Source organism: Phoca vitulina, unplaced genomic scaffold (genome assembly GCF_004348235.1).
Source record: "Phoca vitulina isolate PV1807 unplaced genomic scaffold, GSC_HSeal_1.0 scaffold13, whole genome shotgun sequence".
Lineage (NCBI taxonomy): Eukaryota > Metazoa > Chordata > Mammalia > Carnivora > Phocidae > Phoca > Phoca vitulina.
The window spans coordinates 21,890,309-21,913,762 of NW_022589716.1; the positions used below are offsets into that span (position 1 = coordinate 21,890,309).

General features: G+C 40.9%; 1 protein-coding gene across 10 annotated transcripts in view; it reads right to left on the minus strand.

Annotated features, from left to right (window-relative positions):
* MAGI1 (membrane associated guanylate kinase, WW and PDZ domain containing 1) overlaps positions 1-23,454 on the minus strand; it is a 604,531-nt gene that overhangs the window by 8,380 nt on the left and 572,697 nt on the right. For 4 of the 10 annotated variants that reach the window (XM_032411702.1, XM_032411701.1, XM_032411710.1 and 1 more), the window contains exons 15-22: positions 21,954-22,037; positions 19,002-19,093; positions 17,234-17,426; positions 14,597-14,899; positions 11,415-11,618; positions 3,346-3,439; positions 3,099-3,159; positions 2,001-2,144 (exon numbers count right to left, since the gene is read on the minus strand). In XM_032411702.1, coding sequence (XP_032267593.1) covers positions 2,001-2,144; positions 3,099-3,159; positions 3,346-3,439; positions 11,415-11,618; positions 14,597-14,899; positions 17,234-17,426; positions 19,002-19,093; positions 21,954-22,037 — 1,175 coding nt within the window. The remainder of the gene's footprint in view (positions 1-2,000; positions 2,145-3,098; positions 3,160-3,345; positions 3,440-11,414; positions 11,619-14,596; positions 14,900-17,233; positions 17,427-19,001; positions 19,094-21,953; positions 22,038-23,454) is intronic. The other 6 variants (XM_032411705.1, XM_032411704.1, XM_032411703.1 and 3 more) reach the window with 4 other exon arrangements.

Below are 23,454 nucleotides of genomic sequence, written 5' to 3' on the forward strand. Positions count from 1 at the left end.
TGTGGTGAGCTGCCCCACAGAGTTCACAATAAGGAAATGAGGGAGAGCTAGGGCCAACAGCTCAAGAGACAATGAATCCTGCCAACGACCCTGTGAGTGAGCTTAGAAGCAAACGCTTCCCTGGGTGAGCTTTCCTTTTTTTTTTTTTTTTAAGATTTTATTTATTTGTCAGAGAGAGAGAGAGAGAGAGAATGAGCAGGGGGAAGAGCAGGCAGAGGGAGAACAGGCTCCCCACCGAGCAAGGAGCCCAACGCGGGACTCGATCCCAGGACCCCGGGATCACGACCCGAGCCGAAGGCAGACGTCCAACCGACTGAGCCACCCAGGTGTCCCTCCCCGGGTGAGCTTTCTGATGAGACCACAACCCTGACTGATACACAGATGTGGCATTTACTCTGTGTCCGCTACTATTACAGGCACTGGAGATAAAATACTCTCGTGGAGCTTATTTTCCAGAAGGCAGAAGAGGAAAAGCACTGGCTTTGGAGATTAAAGCCTTAAATTTGAGTCCTGTCACTTATTAGCTAACTGATCTTGCTCAAATCCTTTAACTTCCTGGAACTCACTTTCTCATCCATAAAAGGGGATGTTAACAACCCATCCCTAACAAGGTGTGAGGACCAAATTGGATAATACACGTAAATGTGTCTTGTGAACTATACAGAATACAAAATAGCATGATAACGATAGTTCATTCAATCAGAAACTTTTTTCAGTAAGCAAGGACATCGAAAAGCATACCTCATGTGTTTAAAATTTAAACAAAAGCCATATACAGTGTCTCTATTCCTATGTGCACAAACTGTACATATATATGCATAAAAGAATATACAAGAAATTGGTAATATGGTTTGACTTTGGAAACTATATTTTAAAATATGTACCATTTTTCACTAATTTTCTATAGCCATTTTCATGGTCTACTTTCTCAGTTAAAAAAAAACCCACTCATTAAAAATTCAATCTGGGGGGGCCTGGGTGGCTCAGTCGATTAAGTGTCTGACTCTCGATTTCAGCTCAGGTCATGATCTCAGGGTCACGGGAATCAAGCCCTGTGTCGGGCTCTGTGCTCAGCAGAGAGTCTGCTTGAGATTCTCTCCCTCTGCCCCTCCCCAGCTCTTTCTCTCTCAATAAATAGACAGATAAATCTTTTTAAAAAAATTCAATCTGAAAAAACTTAAAAAGCAATATTATGCCTTATGTACAAATATTAAGCTCCCTACCCTTGGTCACTTTTTTCCTCTCTTTGCTCTGGACCAATTCCATGTGTTTTCCTTTCTTGATCTGGCTGTCTTGATTTTTTTCATTTGTAGCAAATTGCTCCCTATGCATATGCCTCAATCTAAGTGACCTCTCTATAATGACATGATTTTTTTTTTAAACCACCTGATCCCCCCAGGAAAGTGACATAATGCACAGTAACAGATATTAGATAGCTAAACAGAACAAAGTGATCTTTTTGGCACTTGTATATTCGAAATTTGCAACTTCAACTACTACAGAGCAACTGGGAATATTCATGCCATGGAGCTGCTGGTCCTTTGCTGAGGCAGAGCTGACCTGCTCCTGAGGCTCGGGTAACACAGCTGGTGACCAGCTGGAGACTGAATGGAGCTCACCACCCAGAACCTACAGGACTACACGCCTTCCCTGCTCTGTAAGCATTCTGGTATACCTAGGATTTCCTGTGAAGTGATGTGCCTGCCTTATGAGATTAAGTATAAGAACTATGGGATTGGGATTGAGAAAGTATTTCAATAAATTTATAAGTCATTTCAATCCTTCATTCCACCCTGAAGAGTTAAAAGGGCTCACCTAACTTGAGCAGCTACCACCAACTATGCTTTAGGGAGAGATTTATGCTAGGGTGGGAGTCATGCATTTAGAGTGTCCTGAAAACAGTAGAAAACGCAGTTCTCAGGAACAAGAAGGTTCTAGCTGCGTAATGTCAAAAAGTCGCTGCAGATGACTTATTTGTCCAGACCCCTCTTCCTACTTACCCTCATCTTTCCACACCTTTCTGCTGGACCATCCTCTGCTAAGCGCAAAACATAGAGGTCCATGTTATATTCTCGGCCCCCTCGAAGACTAAAGCCAAATCCCTTGGCTCCTCTTTCCAGTTCCACAGTGTAAAAATCTTGCTCCTATTTAAAAAAAACCGAAATGTAATCATTTGGGGGTGAGCGTATATCTGTCCATATTTCTTCCCACCTCTTCCCAAATATTCTCTGTCATGGTGATTTGACAAAAAGGCATGGTCTCTATCCTTCTCTTGGTGATTCTCAATTGTTTATTAATATTCATTCATCTTAGAAGTTTGCAGATGCAGAATTTGAAAACATTCATGAGAGTGCCTGTAGCCTGCACCCCAACATGCATATATTAAAATTTAATCAGGGAGGCCACAAATCGTATTTGTGGCAGGGAAAGTCATTACACGATACCATCCTGCACACTGCTGGATGTTCAGCCTCCGTGCCCCACGCCTGGAAAATGGCAGCAGTGTCTATCACTAGGACACCAACAACGACCTCCTCACATCTGGGGAGTGGCTGCTACCCTGGCTGAGAAGCATGAATGGATTGCTGAAGGCTCTAAGAAGGCCAGTCAAAATGAACCTGCTCAACCATATTTGCTTTTCCCATATTTGCTTCACGTGCATGTTTGTGCATCCCCTATTACTACCCTGTGGGATGGGCAGTTAGCTCTATGGCTCTCACCTGAAATTCACAAGGCTGAGAAACACCTTAACAAAAAAAGACATTTTCTTGGCATAAACATAGTTATGAATACTGTGAATAGATATTAGCGATTTTGCTCTTTCTCTGATGGCCAGTCCCTGATACAATTATGGTTTTTTTAATTTTGTTTGTTTTTTCCCACCTAAAAAGGATATCTAGGAATATTTTTCAAAGGTAGTAAAATAAAATGTCATTTCCTAGACAACTAAATGTGAGTACATATTTAGTACATCCTCTCACAAAAGGTTATTTATTTTAATTGAGGGTATCTTATAAAAGATATCTCATAAAAACAGCTTCAGAAAGTTGGAAGGAAATGTACAAAGCAAACAGAGAAAAAAGAAGAATGGCCCTCACCTGTGTTGCTTGGGGTGCTTTGAACTCAAACTGAGATTCTGGCTTTGGTTTGGTGGTATTCCTGCCAAAGTGAGAGAAATAAATGTAAAAGCAAACCATGGGGAAATAGAAAAAAAAAAAATCAAGGATGATTATCATCAGGCCAGGAGTTAATTTTTTCCCTTAAACCTTCAAGGACGATTATCATCAGGCCAGGAGTTAATTTCTTCCCTTAAACCTAACAAAAGCAACTAAAGCTATGTCTGACCTGGTCTCCTGGGCCCCTTGCTGAGAAGGGGTGTGTGTGGTGGTGATGGTGGCAATCTTCTCTGCATTGGTCAGCAAAGTAGCATTCGAAGACTCTGTAGGGAGAGACAGAGCATAACAGAATGAGGGCCCCGGAGAAGAGATCATCAAACCAGGAGGGATGCAGAAGTGCCATATGTGAATGACAAGTCTAGTTTCTCTGTCACTGTTTGAAGCAGTTCTGACACGAACTTCTAAACAATGAAGACTTAAAAGAACCATTCTAAGATCTTCTGTGATATGAGGCATGTATGACCCCATTACCCTCCTCCCAAATGATATCCCCACAGATGAACTAAAGAGTTTGCCCCACAACATGCTACTCTAGAACTGTAGCCAAGGGAGGTGTCTCTCCCCCTCTCCCTCCCTCCCTGACACTTAAAAAATGGCAGTCCCGTCAAAACATTGCACATGGGCGCTGCTCTTCTCCCCAGAATGTTACAGGCTAATGTTTCCTGAAATTTACCAGCAATATTTAGTGAGTCTGCTTTATTTCCTCAGATGAATATTAAAATCAGAAGTGTGCTAACATCTTGTTAACTACATGCACACACAACATCTACCTTCTTCCCCATTGCTTTTAATGAAGAACAACTGAAAATATGGAGTTCTTCACAGATCTCCTCTGGTATCACTGACGAAAGATTAATTTCTAAACTTGCATTAGTTAGAGCCAGAGTTTGTAAATGTAAGTTGTATAAATCATGAAGCCACCCTAATGTAATGAGCATGCCCTATAGATGGCATACCAACATGTATATATTAAAATGTAATCACTTATCTAGTAATGGTTATATAGTCTCTTACTAATTATTTCTCCATTAAGATCAAGCAGCTATGAGGAAGTTGCTCTTTTAATATTTATTTTTTAGGTTGACTATTTGGAACTTGGCATACATTTTCTCATCAAGAAAATACTAAATGTGGTCATTAGGTTCTAAGATTAGCCTATGAATGCCTATTTAATTCATAGTGTGCAATGAAGTCTACAAGTTTCTAGGAGTCCTGTGGTTCATAGTAGGCATCCTAATGCTTGCAGATTACATATATCCATCCATAATGTATAACAAAGTTTCTATGCGAAAATGTGTTAAGTAGTCCCACCTGGGATACCTGGACTACATCTCTTCTCCACTGTAGTCCTGGGTGACAGGACATCCCAGAAATCCCAATTACTTGTGGTCTGTCTTCCATCTTAATTTCCTAAGGATATTAATTCAGCTTGGGTCTGGCTTCTTATTATTTTATTTCATTACACAGTTAAAATCACAGGCTTGAGATCCAATCCCCCTTCCCCTACTCATTAGCTGTATGCCTTATTTCCCTCATCTGATAGAAGGGGATGATAACGTAACTCTGCTCTTTGATAAAAGTATATGAAAAGCTTGGGGGGTGGGGGGATGGGTTAGCCTGGTGATGGGTATTAAAGAGGGCACATACTGCATGGAACACTGGGTCATGGAACACTACATCAAAAACTAATGATGTAATATATGGTGATTAACATAACATAATAAAAAAACAAAACAAAACAAAAAAGTATATGGAAAGCTTAGTAGAGTACCTGACATACAGTAAGCACCCAATACACCTTTATTGTAGCTATGGCCCTTGCTACCACTTCTACTTTTGACTTAATATCATGGGAACTTAAACTCTCTGCAAAATGAGAAAGTTGGAATTATGATTTTAACAGTCTGTATTCCACCTATAAAGCCCATGATGCTGAGAGCTAAGGCACAACTTTAATAAGAAAATGTAACTAGATCAAGTAAACTGTAAAGTGAATCCAATTCATCTTTTAGGACAAGTTTCCCATTGTCTGTTTAAACCTACAGATTCTGAGGGAAAGGAACCTGTGGTCAATTAAGGATGAGAAATAATGGGTGAAACAGAGGGAAGTGTTTTTGTGTGTCTGTATTTTGTTTTACCTCTGAGCGTCCTCAGAGCCTTTACTATGCCAATATACCTTGCAACCCCTGGGCTGGGGAGGTGGTGCTTCTCAGGCTCCACGGGAGGCAGCTTAGCATAAAGTCCTATTAGGAGGTCAGATTCCAGGCTCAGAATGTCTGGCTACGTGCACCCCCCAGCTCTGCAATTGCCTGGCTGGGACTTATGCAAAGTCACTAAAACTTTCTATGCGTCAGTTTTTTCTGTACATGCGGGACAACAGGTGTATCTAAGAAAATTCATGTAGAGATTATCTGAGAGCAAAGTGTTTGGGATAGTGCCTGGCACATAAAAACCATACAAAAGATGATTAGCACATTTTTTATTGGGAGCATGTGTTGATTACTGTTATCACAATATTAAAACCATATTATTAGTACATTTTTATGAGTGTAGTTAACTGGCACAACCAAGGTGATAAATCTATGTGATTTTCCATAAAGTACACCCACTGTGTCAGAACAACGGACTAAGAGACTGCACTGCCTATCGATATGATTCACCAGAAGTTTCATCAACCCATGTATTGGTCCTTTAAAAAAAATTCATATTGCTCATTGTAATTAATTTTATAGAGACTCTCTGGGAAATCATAAGATTGTTCGGGCCATGGGGAAATCATAATCAGGATACCAAAAAGAACGTTTCCTTGTAATTAAAGTGATTATAATTACTGAATTGTGCAGGAGTTCCCCTTTAGAGTTCTTGTGTGTTTTCGGTAGCCAGGGTTTTTCAAGGCAGATCAGACCTCATTCTGAAACAGTTTTTTTTTTTTTTTTAATTTCTGCGCTTCCATGATTTGATGAGATATGACAGATAATCACTCAATACACATATAAATAGAATTCTTTTATTGATCTGCCTCCTATCTTTCATTTGCTATTTTCTGCATATTTACATGCAAATCTGTTTTGGATTGAAGATTAACTTTAAGCATTTACAAAATTAACATTTATATGCAAATGATTATTTGAGCTCACTGAATTTTCCTCCTATCGCTGTATTTCTTAATCTATGAACAACCACCATTTCTTGATTATTTACAAAGTGCCAAGCTTTGTGCTAAGTGCATTTCCACATGCACTATTTAATTCTTACAACTCAATGAAATTGGTGCAATTATTCTCCCACTTTACAGATGGAGACATTTAGGCTAAGGAAAGGCAGGTAACATGTCCAAAGTCATCCAGAGTCTTATTTCCATTTACAAGGGAATTATGTGTTGGTATCAAGGAAATCATATCTAATTGGTGTGTTCCTTTCAAATAAGCAGTGCCTTTATTTTACTACATAAATACCACCAACTATCATAGCTTAATTAAAAAGCAAAATACCCTGCTTTGACTCTAGATTTCATGAGCCATCTTCTAAGCACTTAAATAATTTTCAGCATACCCTGGATTTCCAGGATGCTTTTTAAATATCAATAAAGTTATACTTATTTTATTAAACTTTTAAGTCTTCATTTAGAATTAAACCAAGACTTTATGTGTTGAAATTCTCTCCTGCTTTTTAAAATACAGAGATGAAGGCCATTATCACAAATCTATAGCTCCATCCTAAAATAATACTTGCCTCATATAACAAGGGCCTGATAAAAGCGCCTACTCCAGCACAGTATTATGAATGAATGTCAATGTATTTGGCTTTTAAAACTCAAAGACAGGTGGACAGATTGGCTATTTTTATGATAAATTCCAGGAAGTATCCTACATCCTTTATTAAACAGTGTTTACACCAACTTTAGCTCTCCCAGAGGAATGAAAATGGATATTACTACACTTTCCATAGCAATCGTGTCTCAAGCAAAGCATATCCTGGCTCTCAAGGTACTGTCACTGTGCGGTGCTAAATCAGGGCACTAACTTCTGACAGGAGCTTCTACCCTGGGTTTCAATAGCTCCGTGACAAGTGATTACAATTCCAACCTAGCCCTCATGTTAATACCTTTAGCATCCCTTCCGGAATCCACACTACAAAGCCAAACAAATCAACAGAGGATACAATCATTCCTTTCATAAATATTTGAATGCATAAATACACATGTAATAAATATCTAAAGGAAGTGTTTGAAAATTTGAATGCCATAAATATTCGAAACTTTGGGAGACTTAAAACGTGTTATGGTTGCAACCCTGTTCCTTTTGCCCTATCCCTCTGCTAGCTAGCCTATCCACAGAGCCTTCTATTAAGATATTTATACTATTCTACGCCTTTGCCAAGGAAATAGCAATGTCTGGGTTGCCCTTACCTACCACATAACAAATACTTTGAATCAGAGTGATCTGAAGTACAAATTTAAGACTTAAGTAACTTATTTTTAAGTTTATAAATATTTTCATTATCTAGAACTTGATTCATACTGACGGTTCTGTGTCAGTCTGAATAAGCCAAGGGTCTGCCTTGTCTGATTAAAGTCTCATTCCCACCCAGATTTCACAGACTATTTTGTATAGAAGGCAAGTGGTAGGAAACATGTGTGTCTGACTTGTCAAATTTCAAGTTCAGATTCAGTATGTTCGGCTATTCTCTGGGCCTTTCTGTGCTGCCCTTACGTATTTATTATGCTTTGCCCACATCTCATGGGAGAAAATGTTCTGCCCCCAATGCACCTCCCACTCTAGTCCCAAAGATAGTAAAAGCAGAGATGGAGAGGACCCCCTGATCGAGGCCTGTCCAAGATCTGTGAAGGCAGGCCTTCTAGGAACAGAGTAAGCCACATAAAGGAAAGTCATGTTTCCTGGTCTTGGTTGAAGGGAGCTAATGGGGAGCCAGGGAGGGCACAGAAAAATGGAGAAGCAGAGTTAGGGAAAGTACAGAGATAAGTAAGTTGGAGAAAGTACCAGGTGAGCAATGACAAGAAAAAAGAATCAGGCAGCAGGAGCTAGGGAAAGAAGTGGATCCTGAGTGGGTTCCGAGCACTGCCCAAAAAAGAGTGCGTTTTCCCATCTCCTTGAAGTGCCTCCTAGGGTTTCTGAAAACAGTACTCTGGATAACATGGGTTTCTAAGAACTTCAGTCTCCTCGCAAGGACCACAACACAAACACTGTCTTTGGGCTACTTGATGAATTAACCATTCGTGTGAAAGGTTTGAAGGAGAGCAGAGGTCCCTAACACACACTCCCTTTTATTCTACAGTTCTCCACGTCTAACACACCTTCGCAGAGAGCAAGTGATCTGCCATGTGTCTCTCTTCATCAGACCTTCATTAATGGCCACTCTGTTTTCTAGGTGTTTGCAAACTTCTCTTGGATTGTTCCAACAGCTCTCCAGAAATCCGACTCCCCTGCCTCAATTTTAATTTCCAAGATGGCCATTTGTGGCCCCATTAAAAAGATGAGCATCAGAAATCCACCCTCTGTCAGAACTGATTTCCTTTACCTGGCTTCCGAAATTTACAAAGTAATTGATGAAGAGTTTTATTATCATGGCAATGAACTGCTGCAGTACTTTGGGATGAAATCACATCCTGGGCAGCACATCGGTCCTCAACTACATTGAATCAGCTGTCGTGTTTACTTTCTTCTAGCCAAGAGAGTATGTGGTATGTCTACCTGAATTTTATATTTTCTAAGTACTGAAGTTTAAAAATTGCCTTTTTATTGACAACTGCTACTGGGTAATTCACCTTGCACTGCATATTTTGGTGTTCAGATTTTCTAAAACTTTTCCATTGCACTTTATTAAGTCAATACCTAGTATGTGCCTGGTAGCATAAGTTGGATTCTGCATATTTGTATCTTTCCTGATTTCAAACTCTTTTTCTAAGCCCTTCCCTCAAGGAATACATTCTTTCCTTCCTTCCATCTTTGGACATTATCCTACCCACATTAAGACTGACCAATATAGACATAGCAAGTCAATGCCTGTGTTGCCTTTTTCTGGATTAGTTTTTTGAAATCTCTTTACAGCATGTAGATAGATGTGTCTAAATTTATGTACCACATTTGGCTCTCTCAACCACTTCTCACTTAATTTTTCTGGCTTCCTTCATCCTTTCCATTAGGAACCTATGTTCTATCATCCTGTGATCACATTCCTAAATTGTAATTTGCCTTCCAGAGTGGTGAGCTGGTGGAATGGACTCCAAACCACATGGTAAATTACTAACCATGCATCTGAGGCAGGGTGAAGTAGACCAGCAATCAAGGAGCTCTTTTTTCCTCCACATTTGGTATGGGGTATTTTTGGCTCAGAGAAAATTCTCTGGTTTTGGAACCGACAATTTTCAAGTATTTATTGTTTGGTTTACGATTTATTTTTTTTCTGAGAGGCACAGTTTATACCACTTGAATTTGAAACTAACAGGGATCACTTTCTAACAATTATAAAAAATATTCATTTGGTGAATTACTTTAAGATAAAATCTCTGATTTTCTTATTTTACAGATCAAGGACATAGAATTTTTTTTTTTTAAAAGATTTTATTTATTTATTTGAGGGAGACACAGAGCAAGCACGAGCGAGGGGGAGAAGCAGAGGGAGAGGGAGGAGCCGACTCCCTGCTGAGCAGGGAGCCTGATGCGGGGCTCCATCCCAGGACTCCGGGATCACGACCTGAGCCGAAGGCAGACATCCAACTGACTGAGCCACCCAGGCGCCCCAAGGACATAGAATTTTTATCACACTATCTCGTTAAACCACATTTTCTTCCTGAGAAATACTGACTTTGAGAATACGTATTTTATTTTATAACATGTATAGTTATAACAAACAAAAAAGACATTGAAACATTTGAGACAAGTATCGCTTTCCTCCCGAAGGCAAAGTCTGCTTAACATGAAGTCAGTATTCAGGACTTAATTCTCTGAAGAATCTATACTTCGTGACATCAGTGTATCAACTTCATTTTTATTAAATATGAATAATGAGTGGGGCACTTGGGTGGCTCACTCAGTTAAGCATCAGCTCTTTATTTTGGCTCAGGTCATGATCTCAGGATTGTGAGATCGAATCCTGTTTTAGCTCCGTGTTCAGCGCAGTCTACTTGAGATTCTCTCTCTCCCTCTCCTTCGGACCCTTGCTCCTCCCATGCACTCTTGCACTCGCTCCCTCTAAAATAAATAAATCAATCTTTAAAAAGATATGAATAATGAATATTGATATTTTCTGCTGTATAACTTTACATTGTGGGGGGCTATCCTGCATACTGTAGGAGGTTTGGAAGCATCCCTGGCCTTTACCCACTAAATGCCATTAGCACCCACCCCAGACAAGGCCAAATGTCCCCTAGGGGGCAGAATCACCAATGGTGTAAAAGAAACAAGATTTGAATTTAACCAATCAAATGATCAAGCAAACAAATAAGAATAGGCCTAGTTTAATGTAGATACAACCTATCAAAAAAGAGGTTTTATTCTTTCTCCATCCACATGCAAAAATTAGACAAACCAAGTAAGCACAAACCCTAAGGATCTCTTATTCAACAAAAACCTTTCATATATTCACTTATTCTGAAAAAAAAAAAAAAGTATTGGCTCTGAATTGTCATTATGTAGGTTTTGTGATGTTACCATATCATAGTTAAATTTTAGTTTAAAAATTTTATTTTATTTTATTTTATTAATTTAATTTTATTTTATTTTAAGTAGGCTCCATACCCAAGGTAAGGCTTGGACTCATGACCCTGAGATCAAGAGTCGCATGCTCTACTGACTGAGCCAGCCAGGCACCCATCATACACTTAAATTTTAGCGATTTAAAAAAAAAAATCTTTAATCATTTCCAGATAGAACATCAGAGGATCTTATACCACCTGTATTCAAACCACTCTATCATTGTAAGGACAAGGGTACCGAAACCAAAATAAAATGGGGAAAGTTAAGATTTTCTGTAATGTTTGTATCTGCAGCAAGACAGGGTCACAGGGAAAGAGGATTACGTAAAGGGGAGGGGGGAGGTAAGGGTTAGTAACGATGGCTTACAACCACAGGATGGGTATGCTCAGTTAGGGATGGGTAAGCCTGCCTCTAAATCAACACTCTTCAGTGACATGGATCCTGATGAGAGGGAGACAGAGAAAGAAAGAGAGGCCCAGGAAGAGCTCAAGAGAGAACGAGAGACACAAGAGTTATACTTTACCATCCCCAGGAATGATGCGGAGGGTAACTGTGTTTCCTGCTTCCTTGATTAGGTTGACAATGTCTGAATGGGACTTGTTGGTGATGGAACAGCCATTCACTGCCAGGATCCGGTCTCCCACTTTCAGCTTGCCGCATCGGTCAGCAGGACTCCCCTCAATAATCCGACCTATTTTGTGAGGCATAGCCACACATGCATTGCCTGCTTTGATATTGAGGTGTTTTGTTTTTTTTTTTAAGTTACGTGGGAATATAGCGAAGGGAGGAGAAAAAGGGTTGAAAAGGGAAAGAGAAGGTTAAGTGTTAATTAAGTAAAGCATTAAGCAAATGTTATTAAAGGAGAGCTCTGTGCCGATGGTCAAAACACTGGCAACACTTAGGGCCTGTCGGGGGCGGGGTGCGGCTCCTTGCTGCGCTCCCTGCCCCCCTTCCAAACGTGGGGAAAACCCCAGCTTCCTTCCTTCGATCGCTGACACAATTTGTGATAGCTAGCAACTTCAGAGGTTCTCAACAGCCCCAAAATAACTCGCTATTGGCTTATTTTGGGTCTGCAAATGTGAAGCTCAGAGCTGGGGTGGATGTTCTTCCACTTTTTGTGTTCGCATCCCTTCATTTTTGCCAGATGCTGTTCAAGCTTCTGCCAATGTTTTGTTCTTTCTCCAGAAAAAAGAATCACTAGGCGTCTGGTGAGGCGGGAGAGTCTGCTACCACCAAAATTCCCTCTGAAAACACCTAATGAACAAGCACTTAGTCTTGCTGCTTTCTCCCCAGAATGACGAAAGCTTTAGGAAAAAGGCATAATTACAAGACGGGAGCCAACAAAGCCACCCAACTGTGACCCCTATTTTTTCCTTTTATGACCTTTTCCTGATTCAGCCTATTGCCTATGCTTTCAGGGTAGGGCCCCGGTGGCTCATTAACTCTGAAATCCTCCTTCCTCACAAAAAATCCCCTCAAAGGACTCTGAAAACCTGGCATCTACTCAGGCTAAGGACAGTGATCCAAAGCCAGGTTCAAATCCTTCCTCAACCCTTTGGAAACTTTGATCGTTTCCTTCCTCATGATCAGTTACTGCACATCTACAATATGAAAACCAGGAAAGGTGCATGTGAAGAGGAAAGCTTTTTGTGCACTTTGAGGCACCCGCCCCATGTCATGACCATGAGTACTGCTAACTTCTAGAAAGGGGTGGGAGATTGGCTTTGAGTCCTGACATAGGGTCTGCAGCTAAATGCATATTTACCTATTCTGAGAATTCGTCTTTCTGAGGACTGTGAAGCTAGTTAGGCAGGTGAGTCGCCTTTTGGAAAGGGTGATAAAATGAACGTGGGAGACACTGAAACTGAGTAGGCGCTTCTGTCATAATTTGGACCTTGAGGATAAAATGTGAGGGGAAAGACATTATAATTTCTTTGAATCTTGGCGTATTTGCCTGAGTGTGTATCATTGCATGTAAGGTCAAGGCCACAGAATCTTTAAAAAGGAAGCAAACGGTCTCTTGGAACCCAAAAGGCAGGTTGGGTAGGCTTCCATACTCAACTTCAAGGTCCGGATTAAGTTTAGCCCCTCTCCGTGGACAACTCACATGAGAAAGGTATCAAACAGCAGGTGTGAGGAAAGCTCTGCACAGTTGGAAACAGAAGTCTCATGCAAGGTATTAGGGAAAGTTGAATTTGTTTATTGTAAGAAGAGCCAGAGGAAAACAATCAAAGACCAAATTGTGAGAAGACGTTCAGTATTCATTAAATAACACATAGCCTCCCACCTGACATATCTATCTCATTGTAAAAAGTGAAACTGACAATTCCGAAATCCTGAGAACATCAGGAGGTGCATGGGGACAATCAAATTGTAGATCTGAAGAAAGCAATGGGAATTCTTCCTCCCTTTGCCTTTCTTTAGATTTTTAAATTAAGTAGAAAAGTCCCCCGAATCAATTTACAAACAAAACCCCAAAAACCTTGCCTTGGCGTCCAGTCATCCATTCATGACATGCTGTGATAACTTTATTAATGTAGCTCCCCAAAGCATGTTAGTAACGGGCATTTGTTACTGCAGCCACACATGCATAGACCTGACTGACTCAGTCTCCTAAGGAACAGACCTCAGGGGAAATGGCTTTAGCAGGAAGCAACGTACAAAGGTAAAGGGAGTTCTACCGGATCAGAAAGCTGAAGGGATGGAGCACCTCGCCTGATCTTAGCCAGCAGTGACCTGGGCCACAGGTCATTAGACTCTTTTGGACAAGTCATGTGGGGATAGAAATGCGTAGATTTCAAAGCCTGCATAGCCCTTCCCCATCTCCCATCCTATTCCGTATTAATGAACAAATGTGCTTGGGGGATTAACAGGCGACTTTTTAATCTAACGAAGAAGATGGATCATTTTTGGAGTATACTTTTATAATCCATTCTAATAGGAAATAGATTCACAGATTACTAGGTTCTTGGAATCATGTGGGTCCTGTTTGTCTCTGCTAGTACACCCATCAGTTAACCTTCTGAGAGGGTGACAACTGGGTTTCTCCATACTCTGCTGAAACCCCCAACATTCGGATGAGACGGGACAATCAGCCCTGCTGGGATTCAAGGGCCGTGAAGACAAATGGCTCTGAACTCAGATCTTAACTAGATTCTTAAGCAGACAATGGTAAAAATATTACTTAACATTCAAAAATTCCCGATGGGGTTAGAGTAGAGTAAGGACACAGATAAACTGGACCAGGCACTTCACATGATTGTTTACTCTTTACACTTGTATTGTTTCCTAGGCATTTTTACCACCATAAGCTTACTCCAAAACCTCCTCCACCTGGTGAGGCTTCTGCTATTCATGATATCCTACCCAGGACCTCACAAAGGCATTCTTTGCCAAGGATTGCTCACTCTACACTGTCAAGGGGTCGCTAATCAAATTTCACGCAAATTCCATTTATGCTCGAAGTTGTGTGCATGTGAACACGCATTCTGAATGGAAGCTGAAAGGTTAAAAAAAAAAATCCAACCTTCAGGAAGGGAAAAGCTACCGAACACGCACTCCATCCCCAATTAAGACTTTAATTACCTGCAGCGAAAAGCATGAAGGCATTTCTGTTACTGAGAATTTGGCCATCTTGCCCTTGCAACACAACACGCTCGCCACCGGTGTCCCGGGAAGGTGCGGGGGAGCGGACGGGACACTCACCGAAAGTCGTGCCAGCCTCGGGCCTGCTCACCGAGGACACAATGACGAAGCCGAAGCCCTCGTTCTCGCCGCGCCGGATCTCCACATCGTAGGGCTGCACGGCCGTGCTGACCACGCCGCTGCCGCTGCCGCCGCCGCCGCCGCCGCTGCCGATCCCGCTGGTGCTGCCGCTGCCCGAGCTCACCGTGTTCAGGGAGTTCTGGCTGCCCTGCGGGGTGCGCTTCTCCTCGGTCAGCGACGCCGGCTGGTTGCTACTGTGATGGGAGGAGGCCGGCGACGGCACCTCGTTCTCGGCTTTGGGGGCTGCAGGAGAGAGAGGGAGAGAAAGAAAGAGACGGAGGCCCGGCTCAGCCACCCCCCTGCTCTGCCCCCCCGCGGCCGGCGCCACAGTGTGCAACGAGACCCCAGCCCCTTGTCCCGCACGTAGCTCCTGTCCCGCAGCTCCTGCCAGGAGCCCACAGGAGACACCCCGGGGGACAAAAGCCTACTGAATATGGGCATCCGCTCTCAGGCTCCACGCAGCTGCAAGAGGGGCCCTCTGAACTGCCTCCCGCGCACGAATCACAGGAACGTGAGCAGAAGCGCAGGTTTGGTCCGCACCCGCAAGGACCCCCACTTTTACAGCAGAGACCTAAGCGCACGTTCACCTTGTCATTACCCTCAAGAGTCACACTTCTGCTCAGATTGCCAAGCAGCGTTGCTTTCCATTTTTCCATCAGGCCGGACTGTGCACGTTGACTTTACCATTAAAGTTACCCTATTGTGGGATTCTTGACAACACCCGTCAGAGGTATACTTAGTTTCTCTTCCTACTTTCCAGATGTCATTGTCTACTCTGATCACACTCCTGGGTATGTCAGCCTTCCTCAGAGTTCCAGTTTTACTGCTTCAGCAGGTGACAGGATAAAGCACACCAAAATTGCCAAAATAATAAGCAGGAGTGACCCAGGTTTGATGCTACAAACAAAATGCGTGTTCGGGTTTTGCGTAAGACATTTATTCTTGAAGTTCTCCCTTCATATATGTCTTTTTATTGTGGTAAAATATATATAATATCAAATTTACCGTCTTAACCATTTTTAAGTGTATAGTTCAGTGGCATTAAGTCCAATCACAGCAACGTGCAACCATCACCACCATCCATCTCCAGAACCTCTTCATCTTCCAAAATTGAAGCTCTGTACCCATTAAACACTAATGAACCATTTTTCGCTCACCCAGCCCCTGGCAACCACCATTCCGCTTTCTGTCTCTATGAATCTGACTACTCTTGGTCTGTCATATAAGTGGATTCATACCATGTTTGCCCTTTTGTGACCAGCTTATTGCACTCAGTCTAATGTCTCTTATAGATTTAACATATCTTTGACTCAGAGCTAAAACCCCCAAATATTTAATATTTAAAAAATAAATCTGGAACAAACAAAAATCACATTGCTCTATTATTTTTATTTGGGTCAGTGAAATCAAACGTTTTCAACCCATCTCAAAAGCCATTTTTAACTGACTGCTACTGACTGCATGCACTATCATTTTAAGAAATATTCTGAGGCCATCAGTGAGCTCTCTGGGCATAATCCATGACTGATTAACACCGTTTTCCACAGTTTCAGTAAGGTAGGAGTCTCACACTGGAATCTGATATCTTAATTCTATAATTAATTAATTCTATAATCCATGTAAGTGAGTTATACAATTTTTTTTAAACAAAGGGCCAGTTAATTTCATTTGGTAAGTATCTGCTTCACAAATATTAAAGTGTTGAAGAAAAGATATTTCATTTCATATTTCTTCAGTAATTCAAGTGATATAACAATCTGCTTTTTCTGCATTCTGTCTTGACTATTTCAAGGTGGGGGCTGCAGACACAGTGAACATCCCATGTGGTGTGTGCTTTCAAGACGTTGGCGAGTGAATGGGAAGGAGACAGTTACACAACGAGCCGTCTCAAAATGGCAGATTCTGATACAAAAGTAAACCATGATTCACAAAAATGGCAAGGGAGGAATGCCAAAATTGGAAGGGAGTTGGAAGAAGGAGGGAATTTCTGAGGGTTTCACAGGGAAGGTTTTATTTGAGTTGAGCTGGAAAGCGTTTGTATGTTTTGAGAACTCAAGTACTTTAAAGCTTACAGGCAGGAGAAAGAAGTCAACGATGGCCAAGAACTGGCCAGCTCTACAACAAACCTTGGCTTCTTACCTATGACAAGCAGCAACAGAGTAAGGCATCACTAACTTTTTTATGAGCTTATTTGGCGGCACAAAACTAATTTTTGTTCTTGTACCTTGAAGCTACAGCGTTCCTGCCTTTTATAATGACCTCTTTTGTTGAGAATTAACATCAAGTGAAGAGGTGACTAAGTTCTGGTTGGCAGGGAGATGAGGAGAGGGAGTATATATTCAACTAGTCCTCTTCTAGAAGGTTTTGCTGAACGTGCATGAATGGCACATTAAAGTACTGTTGAATGACAGTAGTTTTGCTGGAGTTGAGAGAAGGAAACCATCTGGAAAGTCTGAGCTTAATCACATTTGCAAAGATTTGCTAAAATAGATGCTTGAGGAGGCAGACACAGGAAGGGGGCCTTTTCTGTGCATAAAGTGACAAAGCACTGTCTAAAGGGATAAATGAAAAACATACCTGCAAACACCACTTTACGCCGCACCGTGAGGTTGACGTGGCCTTGCTTGGCAGCTTGTTGCATAAGTTGGACCACAAGCTGGTGTGATTTTCCGATTACCGGTGTCCCATCCACACAGATTAATTCATCCCCAGACCTCAGGCGGCCGTCCGTATCAGCAGCACCCAGTGGTACAATGTGACCGATATAAATCTGTTGAGTAATTGGATGATGGATGAAACGTTGACCTTTTGGTTTACTATTATACCGATGGCCTTCACATTTCTGAGAACAATTCAATTCATTCATTCATGTCTGCATCCGTGCCATAAACATTTATTGAGCACCCACCAGGTATCAGGCCATTGTGATAGGTGCTACAGTAATTCTTAAATGGTGGAAAAGCAACTATTTCTTTTTTTTTTTTTTTTTTAAGTAATCTCTACACCTAATGTGTGGCTCTAACTCACGACCCTAAGAACAAGAGTTGCATGTTCTTCTGACTGAGCCAGCCAGGCGTCCCGAAAGTAACTATTTCTTGCTTGGTTCCTTGACCTTTATCTGGGGTCTGGTGAGGACTCACTTTTTCCCCTTTGCAGAAGAAATACATCACTTTACTCCTTCATTGGCAAAATCTTTTCTCCTTCTCTGTTTACCTCAGAACTCTCCTTCCAGGAAACTCTGGAAATTATAATAGTAATACTAATTTTCATTAAAGGTCCAGCACCATGCCTAGCAATAGGGAATGCACAAAAAATACTGCTCAATGAGGCAATGAATCATGCAAAGTCTGGTTTGACATCCCATTTCTGTACTTTTAGCAGCTGCATGCAGAGCAGTCTTTATATTTAGTGTCTTGTTACATTTACAGTTCATTAAACCTTAGCGAAAATATTTGTGCTTTCCTTGCCTCCTCACTAAATAAAAATGCTGTAACTACCTTTAGATGGTATTTACAGTTTACAAAGAACTTTGACAAAAGAGTGATTAAGAATGTGGACCCTGAAGTCAGACCCTTTCAGTCCCTCCACTTACTAGTGCTATGATCTTGGGCAAGTGAATTAACCCTTCTGTGTCTTTGATAATTTGAAAAATGGGGATAAATTCTGGGATTTGATGGAGAAATGAGAAAATGTATGTTAAAAGCCATTAGCATGGGGTGTGGCACATAGTAAGGTGCTCAACAAATAGTTATTTTTTATTAAGAGAAGTTAACAGTATTTATCTTTAGTTCTCTTTTCTCCTTTCAAAACATTCTTAGGATGTTATACAAATTTGTTCTAAAGGTGAGGAGGGAACTGAAGACCAGGGAGGTTCGAGGTCGCCTGACTCTTGTCCAGGGCTCTTTTTCTACTTTTGTAAAGACAGCGGCCCTACCTCCTCTGATCTTTCATGTCTTGTCAAGTGCTCCCTGTACACTAGCTATATACAAAGCCCACTCCCTGCTGGCCGATTTAACAGATTTGGCCGGAAGGATCACGACACTGTTTCATTAGTTGATGCCTATTATTTTGCTTTTTGTTTTCATTTTCTTTGACGCGGAGCTCCAGGTGCTGGAGCTGCCACTTTTTATAAACATGAATACAAACTTTAAAGAAGGGAATGAGTCTCTTCTTCGTCAAGACAAAAGGAGCTCCGCAAAACCCAGCGAATAACCCACGCTACTTGAAATGAAACAGTCTGTGTTGCACATGGCTGGACTCAAATCTTGGTAATTTGCCACTGCTGCCAATTTGCTTTGATATCTTAGAAAACAGCACTGGGGGAAGAGGTAGACAAGAGACTCACAGGTTCCCCTGGTTCATTTCCACCCAGAATCCTAAATCCAAATCCAGTCTCTTTTCTCCAGAGGAAGATGTCCTGTTCTTGGTAGTCTGGAACTGTGGAGAAGAAAGAAGGAAGAGGGAGGTGATTTCTCTGCTAAAAGGAATCATACTGTTAAGGTGAACACAGAGGAGCAATCCTGATGGTGCTTGAGCAGATGACAGCATTCCAACAGAGAAGGAAACAAAATAATCTGGATGGATAAAATAACAGAGGACACTAGGCAGAAACAAACAGTAGGACCGGTCACCGGGCCCTAAGTTTTCTCAAAGGACTCATCACTGTTTGATAATTCCTAATCAAGCCCCAGCCATTATCCTGGACTAAGCCAGAAGTCGCTGTTGACCACTGTTCTTGGTATTGTTGCCAGAAAAATGAAGTAAATTAAAATCATCATGTGCTGGACCACAAAGTGGGTGCCCACGTCTCAGGAGGGAGCTCATTCTGAGTCACAGTGACCATGGAAACAGAAGCTTGCTCTGAGGATTTAGAAGCCCTGATAACACATCTGATGTTATACCAAGTAGAGGATGAAAGAAAACAGCTTGAGTTAAAGAGTTTTCAGTTTTTTTTAAAAATGTCACTTTTTTCTCCCTTAGAGTAATCAAGATTGGCAAACCAATAATTTGATTTTGTTAGATCATTTTTGCCAAAAGTTACTCTTGGGCATCCTAATATTTCCAGTTTTCAAAGTTTATTATAATTTCAGTCATATTACCAAAAAGGAGCCAGCCTTCCATATTCTCAACACAAATGGTGACTACAAAAATGTTCAATGTCAATTTTCCATATTTTCTTACTTTATCACTGGAATGACTGCTTTGCTCCAGATTTTGCCTATCATATTTTAAAATTGTAAGTATTAACTTACTATCCAATAACTTGATATTTTACTCTTAGTAATGTCCTGAGCTTTAAAATAAAGACCTCATTTATTAGAAGAAAAATCATTTCTGTAAGATGATGTTCACTATACCTGAAATTTACCTGAAATTGTCCTATGTACCACTCTGTTACTTAACTAAGGTAATAAAAAAGTTATTTCTATTTAATTCTTTAGTATTTTAACGTATATGAGAGAGTGTTTTATGATCTTTAAAATGACACATCTTTTATTTAAAAAAAATGGCTTAGTGGCAGTGAATCCTAAAGGAGATTTTCAAATACTGTTCTACATACTTTCTGGTTTATTTAATTAATTGGGTTTAGGATTGAAGGAGTGTGTAGGCCTAAGAGTTTAGTTCTCATCTTCTTCAATTTTGTACAGTAAGGTAGGGAAGAAGAAGGCGGTTGTTTAGATTTTAAGTTGGCAAGAGTGACTCACTCACTACCTTCAAATGTACGGTGTATGAATACGCCAAGAGAGAAGAAACTAAATGAACAGGTAAGTACAAGTCAGAGAAGTTTGAATCCAATATTTTTGCCTGAGCTATCTTAATGACGCAGGCTTTACATGGTGCTTTATGCCCAATGCATTTTTTTATTATAATTGCGGAGGCTAAGCTGCAAGACTCCACAGAATGTGCAGTTAAACTACATCATAGGACTCCCCTAAACACAATTTGAGAATGATATTTTCTTGAGCACGCTAAGGTAACGATATTTTCTTTCTGTTCGAGTAGCTAGCTACAGGGTATTTGCTCTAATAGCCTCACTGAAACAACAAATTAAATCAGGTTGGGACTCTGTCTTGGGTTCACTCAAGCAGGAGGATTATTTCCAAAATAGACCACGGGTGCTTTCTGGCCAGCTCTAGGTTCCTGGCAGAGTCTGCCTTGAGTCTGCCTTAAGTCTGCTGAGCCCTTTGCAAACAAGGGAAGGATCTCTGCAGAGACTTCCAGCCTCTACCCATTTTTCTCAGTATCATTTAACACAAGGACACTTGCCCATGCTACAGTGACACCAAAGGTGGCAGGTTTCTGCCTTCAGTCGCTCATTTAGGCACCCAGTGTCATGGTATGGGTGCTTGTGGCCACAAGATGTAGGCTTATCATTCAGTTTAGTCCATAGGAAAATAGCATTTGTGTCTCTCTGAGAATCAATGGGGAAACGGCAAATTGATTTAAGGAGCTTCCTGTTGAAAAGGAAGATGCCCAAGGACACCAAGGATGTTGAAGATGCCAGTGATGAGCTAGGAAAACACAGACACAAACATGATACACCAACACAGACATGTTACAAAGAAAGTCTTCTGGTACCTTGACGTTGGCATTTTAACCATTATATTCTTCCGCCAAATTCCACGCACCCAAATATATAACATAGGTGATAAAGCAGCAGGGAACCATGTTACAGAATTACAGGATTTCTCTCTTTTGTGTTCTCTGCTGCCACTTCTTCCCAGGGGCACCGAAGTTTCTAGACCACTCCCCCAAAATGCTGTATTCTCTTCTTTATTTCAGGCAGATTTTACAAGAATGGAGCAGGGAAGAATTATCTTTCTGATATTAATATCACCTTTTTTTTTTTTTTTGAATGAGACTGAATCAAAAAGAACTAAGAAAACTTTCTCCAGTTTTCTTCCTTTTTAAAGCCCTCGCAGAGGGGACAATGTCAGCAGTTACATCCTTTGGTAATGCCAGGGACAACTCAATAAAGCAGTCAAAAGACTTCCTTTGATAATTACAAAGAATGGAATCACCAGGTTTGCAGAGAAACCTCCTGGTGTCTCCATTACTACAGACACAAATTTCCAGACTTAGATACAATGTGCCCATCGCTTTTTATGTCATCCTGTCTTTGGTCTGTGCTTGGTCAACAAGAGCGCCATAATGCTTCTGTGCATGGCAGTTCTCTTTCTTCCCTCCCTTTTCTGAGTTTTTCCCCAGCACACCCCCCCCCCCCCCCCCGGGCCAATGGCAACATCAAACAGTATGAATAATAATGGAGAAATAAAAGTGTTCAGCAGATCCTTACTCTGACATTCTCCAAAACTCGTGGAATTGATCTCTCTTTCTCTTTCCCCCTTGCTCAATCCCGATGCAGGCGAAGGTGACATAGCTGGAATATTAATTTCACAATTTTGCAAAGCTTAATGTATGTGCTTTCTCTTAGTTCATTTTAATTTAGTTTTGATTGATAAGGAACGTGCAGTTAAGCTTTCACAGTAAAGGTCATGGCTGCTGTGGATTTTTAAAGACTATAGTTTGATTCTGGCTTTTTTTTTTTTCTTTTTTCATGGTGCTTTTCTTGTCAAAAAGCTGGTATTTAGAGTTGTTCCACTGAGAATTTCATACAACTACCATTACCATCTTAGACTCTTCATATTTAATTATACCCTAAAGTACGCATTTTCGTATGACTTGTTTTAATCATGTCATGAACTTTAGGTTTGTCTAAACCCTGATTTCCTTTTGAAAAAAAATTATATATACTTCTCTTACTGACACACTACAGGATTTATTTAAAGATTCCCAATGGAATTCATTCTTGCACTAACACCTGTTCAGATGAATTCTCAGCAATTCAACCAATATAGTTTTTGTTTTGTTTTGTTTTTAAGGTAGAGAGAGGGAGGCGGTAGGGGCAGAGGGAGAGGAAGAGAGAGAATCTCAAGCGGGCTCCACAGGCTCAGCGCAGAGCCCGGACGCAGGGCTCGATCTCACGACTCAGTCTGAAATCAAGAGTCGGATGTTTAACCGACTGAGCCATCCAGGTGCCCCTAGAGTAGTCTTTTATTTAGAGACACAAATCATCAGATCTGGCCAAGAACTGAACAAAACACAAATAAGAACTGTCATAACAGCTCTTAAAATCTAGAAGTACAACCAACGTCCTTAAACTCACTACAATAAAGGATCCCATTGACCAATTCCAAATGTGTAAGCATGATTCTCCTGAATAAGACAGGTTTACAACGTTGGTACAACAGCTTTGACTTTTTTTCTTTCCAACCTATTTTGTGAACAGGTGCTGTTTCAAAGGCAAGCTTTAGACTTCCTTTTGTAGTACACACTGGTGTCTGCTAGCTGGTCTTCCTGAACATTTACTAATAAGATTGCATCAGTGTCATTTTCAAAGACATGTGAGTAATTGATATGTTCTCAGAGAAAAGACAAAGCAGGCAACATGGCTTGTAAAGGACTTCCATGCTTGCCTTTGTTTTTAATTAAATATTTAAGCCCTTCAAAGGGATTTATTAACACATCTGCAATTCAGATTGATTCATTTTGACCCTGGTGTTTTGACAGATGGCCCTTCAAGAATATGGTATTTTGCACAGCATTTAGACCACGTCAAGGAATCTGATCAGGGATGGTATTAATCTTCACACTGCCCTTCACAATAAAATGAAGTATAAGACAAATATATTTTCAAAATAAAAAGAGGATAACATGGGTCCAATTGAAGTGTTATTCCTGATTTCAATTTCCCTGTTTTTTCCTGGAGTATGGTGTTCAGTATGTCTTGGGGGAGG